Below are 14,000 nucleotides of genomic sequence, written 5' to 3' on the forward strand. Positions count from 1 at the left end.
CACCATACCCCTCTAGTCCTGGACCTCATGTACCCCTGTGTTCACCATACCCCTCTAGTCCTGGACCTCATGTACCCCTGGGTTCACCATACCCCTCTAGTCCTGGACCTCATGTACCCCTGGGTTCACCATACCACTCTAGTCCAGGACCTCATGTACCCCTGGGTTCACCATACCCCTCTAGTCCTGGACCTCATGTACCCCTGGGTTCACCATACCCCTCTAGTCCTGGACCTCATGTACCCCTGGGTTCACCATACCCCTCTAGTCCTGGACCTCATGTACCCCTGGGTTCACCATACCCCTCTAGTCCTGGACCTCATGTACCCCTGTGTTCACACCATACCTCTCTAGTCCTGGACCTCATGTACCCCTGGGTTCACCATACCTCTCTAGTCCAGGACCTCATGTACCCCTGGGTTCACCATACCCCTCTAGTCCAGGACCTCATGTACCCGTGGGTTCACCATACCCCTCTAGTCCTGGACCTCATGTACCCCTGGGTTCACCATACCCCTCTAGTCCTGGACCTCATGTACCCCTCTAGTCCACCATACCCCTCTAGTCCAGGACCTCATGTACCCCTGTGTTCACACCATACCCCTCTAGTCCAGGACCTCATGTACCCCTGGGTTCACCATACCACTCTAGTCCAGGACCTCATGTACCCCTGGGTTTAACCATACCCCTCTAGTCCTGGACCTCATGTACCCCTGGGTTCACCATACCCCTCTAGTCCTGGACCTCATGTACCCCTGTGTTCACACCATACCACTCTAGTCCAGGACCTCATGTACCCCTGGGTTCACCATACCCCTCTAGTCCTGGACCTCATGTACCCCTGGGTTCACCATACCTCTCTAGTCCAGGACCTCATGTACCCCTGGGTTCACCATACCTCTCTAGTCCTGGACCTCATGTACCCCTGGGTTCACCATACCCCTCTAGTCCTGGACCTCATGTACCCCTGGGTTCACCATACCTCTCTAGTCCAGGACCTCATGTACCCCTGGGTTCACCATACCCCTCTAGTCCTGGACCTCATGTACCCCTGGGTTCACCATACCTCTCTAGTCCAGGACCTCATGTACCCCTGGGTTCACCATACCCCTCTAGTCCTGGACCTCATGTACCCCTGTGTTCACACCATACCACTCTAGTCCAGGACCTCATGTACCCCTGGGTTCACCATACCCCTCTAGTCCTGGACCTCATGTACCCCTGGGTTCACCATACCTCTCTAGTCCAGGACCTCATGTACCCCTGGGTTCACCATACCCCTCTAGTCCAGGACCTCATGTACCCCTGGCTTCACCATACCCCTCTAGTCCAGGACCTCATGTACCCCTGTGTTCACACCATACCTCTCTAGTCCAGGACCTCATGTACCCCTGGGTTCACCATACCCCTCTAGTCCTGGACCTCATGTACCCCTGTGTTCACACCATACCCCTCTAGTCCAGGACCTCATGTACCCCTGGGTTCAACCCCCCCCCCCCGAGAAACACAACATCTGCTTCTATAGAACTATTAAATCAACTTTTTGCCATATGGACTGACCTTAATGTCAAGGTGCCTTGAGTGTATTAGAAATTGTATGTATTTGAATGTCTTGGAAACCACATACTGTTACGGCATATGGGCAGAGCGGGGTGTAACAGAGGATGTGATCTGGAACATTGAATGTAATTTCAGCAGCTGTCAACTCAGAGGCTTATGTTGTTACAACTCTCCTAAACACAATATAACCTTCTGGTCAAACATACCTCAGGATCCAGGGTTGGGGAAACAGTCATTCTATTAGTCAATATAACCTTCTGGTTAAACATACCTCAGGATCCAGGGTTGGGGAAACTGAGTCATTCTATTAGTCAATAGGTCTAAAACACAGTCACATCCACAATTCATGCTTGAAGGGTAATGTTTCATCAACCAGCATTTTTTATTTTTTTTCTTCAAAAATTCAACAATGTTATCTTTTATTTATTTACTGCTATAAAGTAACAAGAACGTACACAGCACCCCAACAAAAATACAAATAAAAAAAACTGAAAAATCTGGATGCATCAGTCCTTCTGGGAGACAGGTGGAGGAATAAAGAGAGGATTCCTGTGATGGTGGTGTGTCTGTTGAAGGTGGCTGTTCTAGGGGTGAACAGGCTGAGGGAAGGGCCCTGTCCAGAAGAAAATCCTTGCACCTACATCTTAGACCCTTGTCTGAGGATCGGACTGGTGTAAGCAACATGGCCAAAACTCTACCTAGCCTATCAGAGGACAAGGTACTATCATCATACTGCATAAACCTATCAAATCTTCTCTGATCTCTACAAGTGTCTAGAGGTTAAGGGGTTGTTCTGAACAGGGCAATAGAGACCAGAGGGAGGAGGCCTGTCTAGGTGAGGATATCGTGAGCCTGCTGTTCCACCAACACAGCCATGTTCTTCACATCCCCACACCAGAGGTCCAACCGGTCCTTCATGCCCTTGATCTGAAGAGGGACAGGGAAGAGAGTTAGGGTCAAAGGTTAACAGTCACAAGCTTTTATATATCTCGAGGGTGATTTCTATAGCTCAAAGCCACTTATTTGAACTACAACTAGGATTGGTCTCAATGTCTTGTGTTACAGAGGACATTATAGTAAAACAGAATATTCCCTGTTTCTGGTCCAAACCTGGAGTCATGTCCAGCCCCTGAGAACCGGTGTTTCTCATTGATTGATTATTATTCCTTGGCCCGTGAATATGAATATGTTAAGGCATATGTATTTACCTGCTGCAGGTCCAGTACTCGGGGCTGCACCCAGGTCATCTGAACTTTCTGGTCCACCTCATCAATGTTTCCTTTGATCAAACCCACAGACAGAGCCTTCATCACTAGCAGCTCCACCTGCAGGGAACAACCAAGAACCACAATCAGACCCAGTCAGGAGGCACAGACAGTTGCCAGCAACCCTGGTCTCCAGATAAACCCCCAGTTGCCAGCAACCCTGGTCTCCAGATAAACCCCCAGTTGCCAGCAACCCTGGTCTCCAGATAAACCCCCAGTTGCCAGCAACCCTGGTCTCCAGATAAACCCCCAGTTGCCAGCAACCCTGGTCTCCAGATAAACCCCCAGTTGCCAGCAACCCTGGTCTCCAGATAAACCCCCAGTTGCCAGCAACCCTGGTCTCCAGATAAACCCCCAGTTGCCAGCAACCCTGGTCTCCAGATAAACCCCCAGTTGTCAGCAACCCTGGTCTCCAGATAAACCCCCAGTTGTCAGCAACCCTGGAAGTGGAGCTACAGGATGTACAGGCCTATAGTTCCAGACAGTAAAGCACCGACTCAACTAAATGTTATTTTAATTGGGTGTTATTGTGCTGGGAAAACGCCTGTGGACCTGGTGACCACGGATACAGACCTATGTTCATTAGAAGCCTCCAGATACTAATGATTTGGTATAAGTGACATACGATTGGTGGATTGATGACCAACTGACCTCATTGACGGGGATCTTGGCACTCTGTCCAATCTCATGGAAGGTCAGCTGTCTGTTGTTGGCGGGACGAGTGAACGTCATCTAGACGGAGGAGAGAAGAAGAGGTAGACACGTTAGGGCTGTTTGAGCGCATCATTTACATTTATCCTCGTCATTAAGCAGGTGCTGTAATCCAGAGACTGACCAATCAGTGGATTCAACAGTAAGTTGGTAAAAGTCGGGAAAAATCAGGTGTTGCAACCAAATTTATTTTCAATTTTTTTCGTTCTGAACCATTATTATATATTGTTTACATTTAGCTCAACATTAAATGACTTCACCAATCAGTGTGAATAGAGCAGCTTGCTGTGGAACGGGCAAACTATTGTTTACATGCATTGGACAGACAAGTGTAGGGCGTGAGAAGCGACTGAAATTTGGCAGGTGGGGAGAGAGCGAGAGACGGTGGAGGCTTGAAGCGCTGGGCATCTTGTTATGACATAACATCTGAATTAGACCCACGGCTGCTATGGAGGAACGTTGAATGTCTTTGAACTTCAGAGAGTTGGTTTAACGTTAGACTAGAGATAACTAGCTTGTGTGTACAGAGCGGCACCAGAATTAAGATAAAACACGTTTTACCTTTTTGTAGTTAATACATCCAATGTGAAATGTGATAACTATAGTATCATTAGTTAGCATTGAAAAATGTAAGCCATTCTTCTGAATCATGCCTGTAACATCAGTAGCCTATGGTAGCCTAGGCTTCAGAGGGGGGAGGGGCGACAGTAGCCTAGGCTTCAGAGGGGGGAGGGGCGACAGTAGCCTAGGCTTCAGAGGGGGGAGGGGCGACAGTAGCCTACACACACACTGGCAAAGATCATCTGACAGGCAGACACTGGAAGACGTTTCTGAGTGACAGAGTGAAGGCTTCAGATGGGGGTGGGGGGGGGGGGGGGCAGGCAGACACTGGAAGAAGTCTGAGTGACAGAGGGAGGGCTTTGCATAGTCACTTTGTTGTGGGACTGGAAAAAATACCCGAAACGTAAAGGAACGTTATTAACCGGTTCCCAAGCTTTTAAAATAACGGTTCATTTCCGGAACAGTATAGATCGCTTTTGTTCTCGGTTCAGATTCTGTTCCTCTAAAAATATGATGTTATTTTTCAGTTTTTGGTTCCTACCCTTGGGTAAAACAACCACATATCACATTCATTGTGAAAAGTAAAACCTTCCGTACTCAATCGTCAGTTCTCCTGCACTATAAAACATTCAGTTCAGAGAGGCAGAGAGAGCATTAGTTCTGCCGTGGGAGAGAGAGAAGAGAACCCACCTCCATCACACACAGCAGCTGAATCTTCTGCATCAGTTTGGCTTCATTTGCTGCCAGGTCAGGCTGCAACACAGACAGACACACGTTGAAATGAGTTGTGTTTGTTGGTTAATGACAGGTGATTTCTAATCTTCTGTGAGTATAGTAACATTATTAACTTGCATTATCATTTTTAAAATGGGCCTCCAATCATAGCACCTCACCAAAACCATGTCCATGTGTATAAACAATAACGCATTCTGGAAAGAGAGAACGGGAGCTACAATAGTTTTCGCTCTTTATTTCTTGCAATGATAGTTTCCATAGAGTACATTCAACCGACTGTTGTAGGCAGTACTATAGCCAGTTGTGCTGGTTACCTGCGCTCCCCAGGCAGACTTGTAGGCCTGGAACTTCTCCACGTTGCCTCCGTTGAAGGCGTACAATGTGTCTATCAACCACTGCTTGTCTGTGCTCCTTAGGGACTCCAGTACTGGGTGCATCAGCTAAAAACACAAGCAGAGGCAGGCTGTCAAACAAAGGCTGTCAAAGCCATCTGGTGCTTCCAAGGCAAAACTTGAGCCCAAACTTTTGTGGCTGTCGCTCAGCCAAAACTAGCTTTAAATGGCTGCTTGATGCTTATTATCAGACAGTCTAATATCTCACCAGTTGGGAGGAGTCCTCAAAAACACAACTACCATGAGGGTGGTGATGGGTACTTACCAGCTCTCCGAAGTTATAAACTCCTTCTCCTAAGAGTCCAGCCAGACCCAGTGTGAAAGCCCTCTCCTGCTTCTCTGTCTCTGATGGATATAAAGACATCAGTTATGACAGCTAGTGAGTACTAGCATAAAGACCTCATCAGTTATGACAACTAGTGAGTACTAGCATAAAGACCTCATCAGTTATGACAACTAGTGAGTACTAGCATAAAGACCTCATCAGTTATGACAACTAGTGAGTACTAGCATAAAGACCTCATCAGTTATGACAACTAGTGAGTACTAGCATAAAGACCTCATCAGTTATGACAACTAGTGAGTACTAGCATAAAGACCTCATCAGTTATGACAACTAGTGAGTACTAGCATAAAGACCTCATCAGTTATGACAACTAGTGAGTACTAGCACACAAAAAACTAATAACGCCTTCAAACAATTGTAAAAAAAAAAAACATTCTAATGATGCTTTTGTGATTTCACCAACATTAAATTCTGCTGTATGATTTCAGTGCAACATACTGCCTTTTTACATTGTAAACGGATGTTACCTGGCAGGTCTTTGATGTCAACACAGCCGAGGTAGCGCAGAGCGTCCTTGTAGTAAGAGGCATGGTTCCCCACGATGCGGTAGTATTTGCTGGACAGGTCGTAGAATCGCCCATGGACTGACGTCACACCAGGCAAGTTATTCAGCGTCTCCTCTACCTCCTCAATTAATATCTGCAGGACGGAAGGCAGGGTTGGCATACATATACACTGGATTGAAATGTACATACATATACACCTGGCTACCGTAAGCTATTGTATGCTTTTGTTTGTTTTTGATTACTGCCTTCTTGGGACAGGTCTCCATTGACATGTTCGTTTTCCAGGTTTTTACCTACAAGTTACTGTATGCCCAGACAGTGTGTTACCTTTGTGGCTGGAAGGTCATTTATCTCCAGTTTAAGGGCTCCAATAGATGTCTTGCACAGAATGACAGACTCATCGTTGCTCTTCACCTTCTCCTTAGTCTTCTCAAGGAAAGTGATAGCATCTTTAGGATCTGAAAATGAGAACTTGGTTGAGCTGGTGGAAATCCCATGAGGTATCTGAGTGGATTCAAGTTCAATTACTTCAGCGAAGAAGGTGCAGTCTGTAGTTCTGTGTTCTTACCTGTCATTTGTCTGGCAACATACAGGATGATCTCCACCAGAGACAGGGGGTTGATTCTAGAAAAGACAGAGCAAAAGAAAGGTTACAAATGAACACCCAGAGATTAGACTACTAAACAGTGTTGTAATTCTAGCTACTATTCCAATTGTCAGAGAAGCAGTTATTTACTGTAGGTTGGTGTTGGTCCTACCTGTGGTCAAAGTCACTGAGGAAGTTATCGTACAGCTGTATGAGACCATCTCCTGTGGCAAAGCAAGGGTCTTTTACAAAGTCTGTGAGCTTTAGGGTCAACTGATGCCACAACCTGTCAATGGAAAGACAGGTATGGTTAGGTACTATCAGTCATATGTTCATTACATGATGAATAACAAACAATCCTGCACTGAATGGGGTTAGTAGCAAGCTGGTCAGATTTATTTTACCTTTATTTAACTAGGCAAGTCAGTTAAGAACAAATTCTTATTTTCAATGACGGCCTAGGAACAGTGGGTTAACTGTCTTGTTGAGGGGCTGAACGACAGATTTTTATCTTGTCAGTTTGGGAATTCGATCTTGCAACCTTTCGGTTACTAATCCAACGATCTAACCACTAGTTTACCTGCCGCCAGATGAAGGGAAGACGGAGACTATGAATACCTATGCCTTGCAAGATTGCAAAATCAAAAGTCCTTAAACGCAAAAAAACTAACGTTAACTAGCTAACATTGGCTAATTAGCTAGCCTCCGTCTACTGAAGCATTTTAGCAACCGTTAACCGCATAGCATCAGGGAAGATTGTGGCCATGACGACTATCATAACAATACATTTTCGGTAACGTTAGTCACATGTTTCATATGTTTTATTCCACTCTACACAATTCACATTTGGTGGATTGTGTGTCATTCATTGATAGTTGGTGTTTAACTAGCTACTGTAGCATTAGCAAGCGAACTCCATGACTCAGCGCATGAATGACATACAAAAGCTAGCTAACATAGACAGACGCTATCCTTACTTTTTGTTGTAAAACTCCTCTAGTGTGTGCCATTCCGATGCCATCTCCGGAGTTGAGCTCATGCTCTGTTGCGTTTTGAGGTACCCGGTAACATCTTTCATTGTCGCGGTAGGTTTGATTTAGATACCGAATGAGAAACGTGTTGACAACTTTTATCTGTAATTTCTGTACCTAGCTAGCTAACTGTACAGCTAGCACCACAAGCAAAGATTAGACGCAAAGAATCATGGGAGCTGCGCTGACACAGGAATGTCTACCGTAATGTTTCTAACAAATACGCGTATACGTGTTTTACGTGTTTTTATTACCCCATATATTTTTTAGATGTAATCACGATAAGTGGTTTAATTACTCGATATTAGTGAACCAAACTGATATTTACAATTTATAAAATAATGACAGTGAGCATTTATATTTAAATTGTTTATTCTAAACTGTAATATAATTGTACATATTTTACGGTATAATCAGCCATCGTCACGAGTTCAAAGGTAATCAGAGCAAAAACAGACAACTGCAGCGGCTCACATTTGTTTTGAGCGAATGTTGTGCATTATGAAATGTAGCTAAAACTTAGGACAGTTATACTTTTGAAATGGTTCTTCTTGTGTAAAAACATGCGCTTAAACTGCCTGCTTCCAAAATGAAGACGCCGCTCTAGAAAAGCTACAAATATACGGTGTATTTCTTGCAGCAAGCTATGACTTATTTCATGTCCTATCCACTGGTCCACAAGGGCAGGTTATGTCTGTATCACACTATTACATCGAGTACAGCTAGATTCATCAAACTGAAACGTAAGTAAGAGCGTAAATATCTAATTGAAACGAATTGTAATTTGAAATTCGCTTTTGAGATTGATGTGAACATTGCATAGACCTACAGGTAATATGATGGAGGAGGATAGTAGCTAGTTACTCAGTAACTTCACCACATGCATTACCTTCTCAGATCAACAGCAAAGAACATTATTCCTTGCTCCAAGGCAAAGGGATGTCCACGGTCTACGTCCAAGCCAAGACAGGACAGTCTGGTGGCCTGGGTTTCGAGGACTGTTCTGTAGAGGAGGAGTGGAGGGCTCCAAGCAGCAGACGCTAGAGGACCTCACTAAGAACATCAGAGGCAGACAGTACAAGAGGATCATAGTGATGGCTGGGGCTGGGATCAGCACGCCTAGTGGTATCCCAGACTTCAGGTGACAACTGGTATATTTTAAATGCTTGAGGTGCACTTGACCTGTGGGCAGGGTGCGGTTTTGCACTTTTGGGATGATTCCATTGGTTGCATTGTAGTGGATGAAGAAGTTCAATCAAATGCAACCTCAAGTATTTGGAAAGTGTTTGAGATTTTCAGTCAACCCATGTCAGGAAAACAATGAATGCACAGACTTTGTAGGAAACCTTTTTCTCCCTAATTTCCTTGGACAGGTCCCCTGGCAGTGGTCTCTATGACAACCTCCAGCAGTATAATCTTCCTTACGCAGAAGCCATCTTCGAGATCAACTACTTCCATCACAACCCCAACCCTTTCTTTGCCCTGGCCAAAGAGCTGTACCCAGGCAACTACCAACCCAACCTCACACACTATTTCGTACGGCTCCTTCATGACAAGGGCCAGCTCCTCAGAATGTACACGCAGAATATCGACGGCCTGGAGAGACGTAAGTTGATCCTCTAGTATGACCATATTGAAAAACATTTCAGATAATACACACAGGAGCCTGTCATCTCTCTCCCTCTATCTCACTGTGTTTCACTGTGTGTGTGACTCTAGTGGCAGGAATCCCCCCAGAGAAACTGGTGGAGGCACACGGCTCGTTTGCTACTGCTACCTGTACTGTGTGTCTGAGAGACTACAAGGGGGAGGAGCTACGTGTGAGTCGGTTAACTATCACACTATTCTCAGAGCATTTCCCTGTTACAACTTATTCATACTATTGAGAAGGTCAATCCATCTAGCTCTGATACTGTCATTTGTGAAAGTTTCTTAAGTTTGAAAGAGAATACTTTGATGCAGTGGCTTGTTGTTAAAATATATCTACTTTTGATTTCCTGTATTTCTCCTGTGTGTTTGTCTGCTTCTCCGTCCCTGGTTTAGCCTGATATTATGAAGGGGACAGTCCCTAAGTGTCCCACTTGTAAGGGCGTGGTGAAGCCTGACATTGTCTTCTTTGGGGAGGAGCTACCTCCTCACTACTTCAGCTACCTGAAGGACTTTCCCCTGGCAGACCTCCTCATTATCATGGGTACCTCTCTGGAGGTGAGGAACACTGCTATTAATGTGTTGTTATACATGTTAATTGGCTGTTATTAAGCTGTTATTCACGGTTATAAACATGTTATAAACCAGTTAATACGCTATTCTCCTGTTCACCTGTCAATCAGGCAGGACAGGGTTTCACTCAGTAGTCCAGGGGTCCTATAAAAGATATATATATATATATATATATATATATATATATATATATATATATATATATATATATATATATATATATATATATATATATTTTTTTTTTTACTGGAGACTTATAAAAGCATGTTGTTCCTTGTCAATACACTAGGTGGAGCCCTTTGCCAGTCTGGCTGGAGCTGTGAGGGACTCTGTCCCTCGCCTGCTTATCAACAGAGACCTGGTGGGGCCCTTCGCTTGGGGGACCCCGCGACACAACGATGTGGCCCAGCTAGGGGATGTGGTCGGTGGGGTGCAGATGCTGGCTGATGCCCTGGGCTGGAACCACCAGCTGGAGGCTCTCATGGCTGCCAATGCTAAGAAGGTTGGTTATGAGAAGTCATATGATTTACACACGTGTCACGTACGCATTTAACACACAAACACACCTAAACCCTGGGTTCTTTGCATTCACTGATTTTCAGAGCATTCAGAGACTTAATATATATCAGGGATTCTTCAAAGTCTGGACAATCCTTGTCCGGCAGGAATAATGTATTTCTATATTTAAAATAAATTATAATTGTTGCGTCATTTGACTTTAAATAATATTTCTCTCAAAACTGTAAAAAATGTATCTGCAGATTTGGTCGACTCAGTCAGATTTGTCTGAAGTCCTAAATGAATCAGGAATGAGCAGGGACAGCTCTACTATAAGGACCCCTTATTCATGTCCTCATTACATGGAGTGCAACAAGGCCAGTCATGGTCTGGAAAGTTCTCAAATGTTGATAGAATTAATTAACAATATTGAAATCACTATGGCCACAACCATAAACTGTCAACTCCATCTCCCTGATAGGGTATTCATTTTGGTTCAAATATGTTTATTTTAATGAGGTTTTAGAGTCATAAAGCACCTGAGGAAAAACGAAATTGCTACTTTGTATACCACTTGAATGAATAAAGCTGGAGGCTTTACATTTTTGTCAACTCCATAATACAAACTCCTCAGATTTTCATATGTCAATTCTGTCTAAAACATCTGATAGATTTATGCATTTATTGGCAAATTTTCTAATGAATTATTTTCTATATTTTACTAAACGTTTGTGTTGAACTTCTATTTTTAGAGGCAAAAAAAAGTCTGTTTTGAGTATTTGTTGTCGACTCCATCAGTGACTTGGCAACTCCGTCACAGATGGCTAACCCCCTTAAGATACATCGTTCTGAAACATATACTTCAACTATTGAAGTACTTGCTGTGTTAGACCTAAGGGATAATGTTTGCTTTATACATTTGTTTTATGTTCTGAATGTAGAAAAACATATCAACATGCTAATGAAATTAGCCTGGAGCATTATATAGCGCTATAAAATAAAACAAATGGAAGTTTGTAGATTTTAATGTAAGGGACAATCTATGGAAAATAGAGGTGTGTTCATGGAGTGGAACTGACCTTCCACAGAGTTACATTATTTTCCAAAGAATGTATAGAATCTCGAGTTGATTATCCCTTTTATACCAAAGCTATAATTTTAACATATTTTCCGCTAGGAATGTGTTCATTTTCCGGTATAAATGTGTTCAACATCCACTGAAGTAGCTAGCGAGTTTACTAGACAGCTTCAGGAGTTGCCATGGTAACCAAACAAACAGACTTGCTAGCTTAGCTAACCAAACCATCAGTCCCAGCTAGCTATTATGAACATCGAATTCAACAATGGCAATAATGTTTTCAATTGGACTTTTGCTTTCAAAAGCAGCTCAAACATAGAACATGTAAGAATTAACTATAGCCAATGAATTCTATCATACCATGCGTTATAGGGAAATAATGCACACTCTAGAATGTCCTTCAAGCCAATCAGAAACAAGTATTCAACAATGCCAATGGTATAATTAAGCAATAAGGGTGTGGTATATGGCCAATATACCACGACTAAGGGCTGTTCTTAGGCAGGACACAACGCGGTGTCAGCCAATCAGCATTCAGATTGGCTGAATTCAGATTAGCTGAAAGCCATGGTGTGTATATATATATATATATATATGACAAAACATTTATTTTCACAGCTCTAATTACATTGGTAACTAGTCTACAATAGCAATAAGGCTCCTCTGGGCTCGGTCCAGGCACTCCGGGTTGCGTCGTGCTTAGGAACAGCTCTTGAATAATCGAATGTTAGAATTAAACAATCAAGGCATTTAAACACTTGTTGAACAATAAACGTAAAAATGTAATGTCTTTTAAGGTGTCTGATGGTGTTGACTTCATTTGTAATATTAAGAAAAATATTTGTGAAAAAAGTTTATTTCCTCATCTTTCAAGAATCCTGATGTATTATAATGTATGCCATTGAGCAGATGTTTTTATCCAAAGTGACTTAGTCATGCTTACATCCATTTTACATACGTGTGGTCTGGGAATCAAGCAGCACTATCCTGGAGTTACACTGAGCTACAAAGGACCACTTCAAAATATAAATTCAACCTCACTATGTGGATTTTGTTTCTTTTTTAATTTGCAGGCTACAGAGAAGGAGGAATGAGACGGTCAGTGTCTTTAAGATACCATTCAGAATGCCTCACTGCTGCAGTCCACCTCAGTCCACTTGCATCATAGCTCAGGACTACAGCAGAGTCTCTACTCAGCAGAGAATCTATAATTAAATGAACTCTCTTCAACAAACTTTGATCCACACACCAGTCAATCAGCACAACACAGAGGCAGCAATGGTTTCCTGTCTGGCTTTTGGAGGAAGATGTTTAGTACAAATTGGGAATGTATTGGGGTGGTTAATTTATTATATTTATTAGTCTTCTGTGAAATGTGTAAATATCTTGAGATATTCTTTTATGCTTTTTATTTTGTCTCATGTACAGTTTTTGCAGTAAATAATTACCGTAAAGATCCGTACAGAGCTGGTTTTGTTGTCAATGTCATCGACCAGACCTGCAGACCATGATGCTGCTAATGATCTTGGCACTTTGAAACCAAATCAGCTACTCTGTTTTGTCAGTCACAAGAGATTATGCTGCTAATAAAGCTGAGCAACAATTGGAACTCTTAGTGTGTGTGTGTGTGTGTGTGTGTGTGTCTGTGGCCACCAGATGGAGCTAAAGTACAGTATTGTGAACTCCGTTCAGCCCTCTTGAACTCAAATAGGTCATTGACAGGGGTGGTTCTGGGGACAGGGGGGGCCAGTGCCCCTGCGGACCCCCTTGAGGCCCCCCTAAATGTGGAGTATGAAATCATTTTTACATAACTCATTTTTGCTATAGTTCTTTTTTTACATCCGTTATTAGACAGTGGCAACGCGGAACACTAATGATTATGAACATGGTGTTTTGCCTGCTAATGCCTGCAATGCAGTGAAGAAAACGATATGACAACAATAACGTCTAATGTAACTGGCCCCTCTAACAGTACAACTGGCCCCAGCTTGGCCAGTTGAAATGGTCTAGAACCGCCACTGGTCATTGATTCATTAAATGGAATTCAATCAATGCAGTTATACTTTGTTTAAGGTCAAATCCATTGACCTGTGAACTTCCTAATGGACAATGCTGCTGAAAGTCACAGGATGAGGACAATGGTAGATCTTCCAGGGCTATGGCTAACCCCCCCACTTCCACGGCTTCCACCCTGCATCACAGCCTTGACTACCTGTCACACCCCATCCTAATGTTAAATAACACCATTAATAATTTAACTTGTTTCTATACTGTCCTGACAGGTTTGCATCAAAGAGATGCACATTGGGTACGAAACGATGTCAGATTCTCTCAATAGTAGTAGGTGATTGGACCGAGGCAATGAGAAACTTAACTAGCTCATAAATAGCTCTAGATAGAAGGTTAGTCACACCACAGTGGATTCATTTTACTGACAGAAGTTGACATTTGGTCAGTCTTGATACAAAATATTGAACAGAAATACAATGGTTCATTGGATCAGTATAAAAC

The 14,000-nt window shown here is 43.2% G+C and overlaps 2 protein-coding genes across 2 annotated transcripts; one reads left to right on the forward strand and one right to left on the reverse strand.

Annotated features, from left to right (window-relative positions):
• Window positions 1-1,910: 1,910 nt before the first annotated feature.
• On the reverse strand, window positions 1,911-7,879 carry LOC115203600 (26S proteasome non-ATPase regulatory subunit 13). The gene is made up of 11 exons (XM_029768401.1): window positions 7,640-7,879; window positions 6,835-6,948; window positions 6,645-6,700; window positions 6,404-6,534; window positions 6,038-6,209; window positions 5,490-5,569; window positions 5,147-5,272; window positions 4,788-4,850; window positions 3,477-3,557; window positions 2,769-2,885; window positions 1,911-2,487 (listed from the first exon to the last, which is right to left on the reverse strand). The coding sequence occupies exons 1-11, from the start codon at window positions 7,738-7,740 to the stop codon at window positions 2,392-2,394; spliced, it is 1,137 nt and encodes a 378-aa protein (XP_029624261.1). The 5' UTR covers window positions 7,741-7,879; the 3' UTR covers window positions 1,911-2,391.
• Window positions 7,880-8,114: 235 nt separating this feature from the next.
• On the forward strand, window positions 8,115-13,098 carry LOC115203601 (NAD-dependent protein deacetylase sirtuin-3-like). The gene is made up of 7 exons (XM_029768402.1): window positions 8,115-8,436; window positions 8,591-8,834; window positions 9,067-9,299; window positions 9,413-9,513; window positions 9,737-9,898; window positions 10,203-10,415; window positions 12,563-13,098. The coding sequence occupies exons 1-7, from the start codon at window positions 8,340-8,342 to the stop codon at window positions 12,581-12,583; spliced, it is 1,071 nt and encodes a 356-aa protein (XP_029624262.1). The 5' UTR covers window positions 8,115-8,339; the 3' UTR covers window positions 12,584-13,098.
• The last annotated feature ends 902 nt before the right edge of the window (window positions 13,099-14,000 follow it).

This window comes from Salmo trutta, chromosome 12 (genome assembly GCF_901001165.1).
Source record: "Salmo trutta chromosome 12, fSalTru1.1, whole genome shotgun sequence".
Taxonomy (NCBI): domain Eukaryota; kingdom Metazoa; phylum Chordata; class Actinopteri; order Salmoniformes; family Salmonidae; genus Salmo; species Salmo trutta.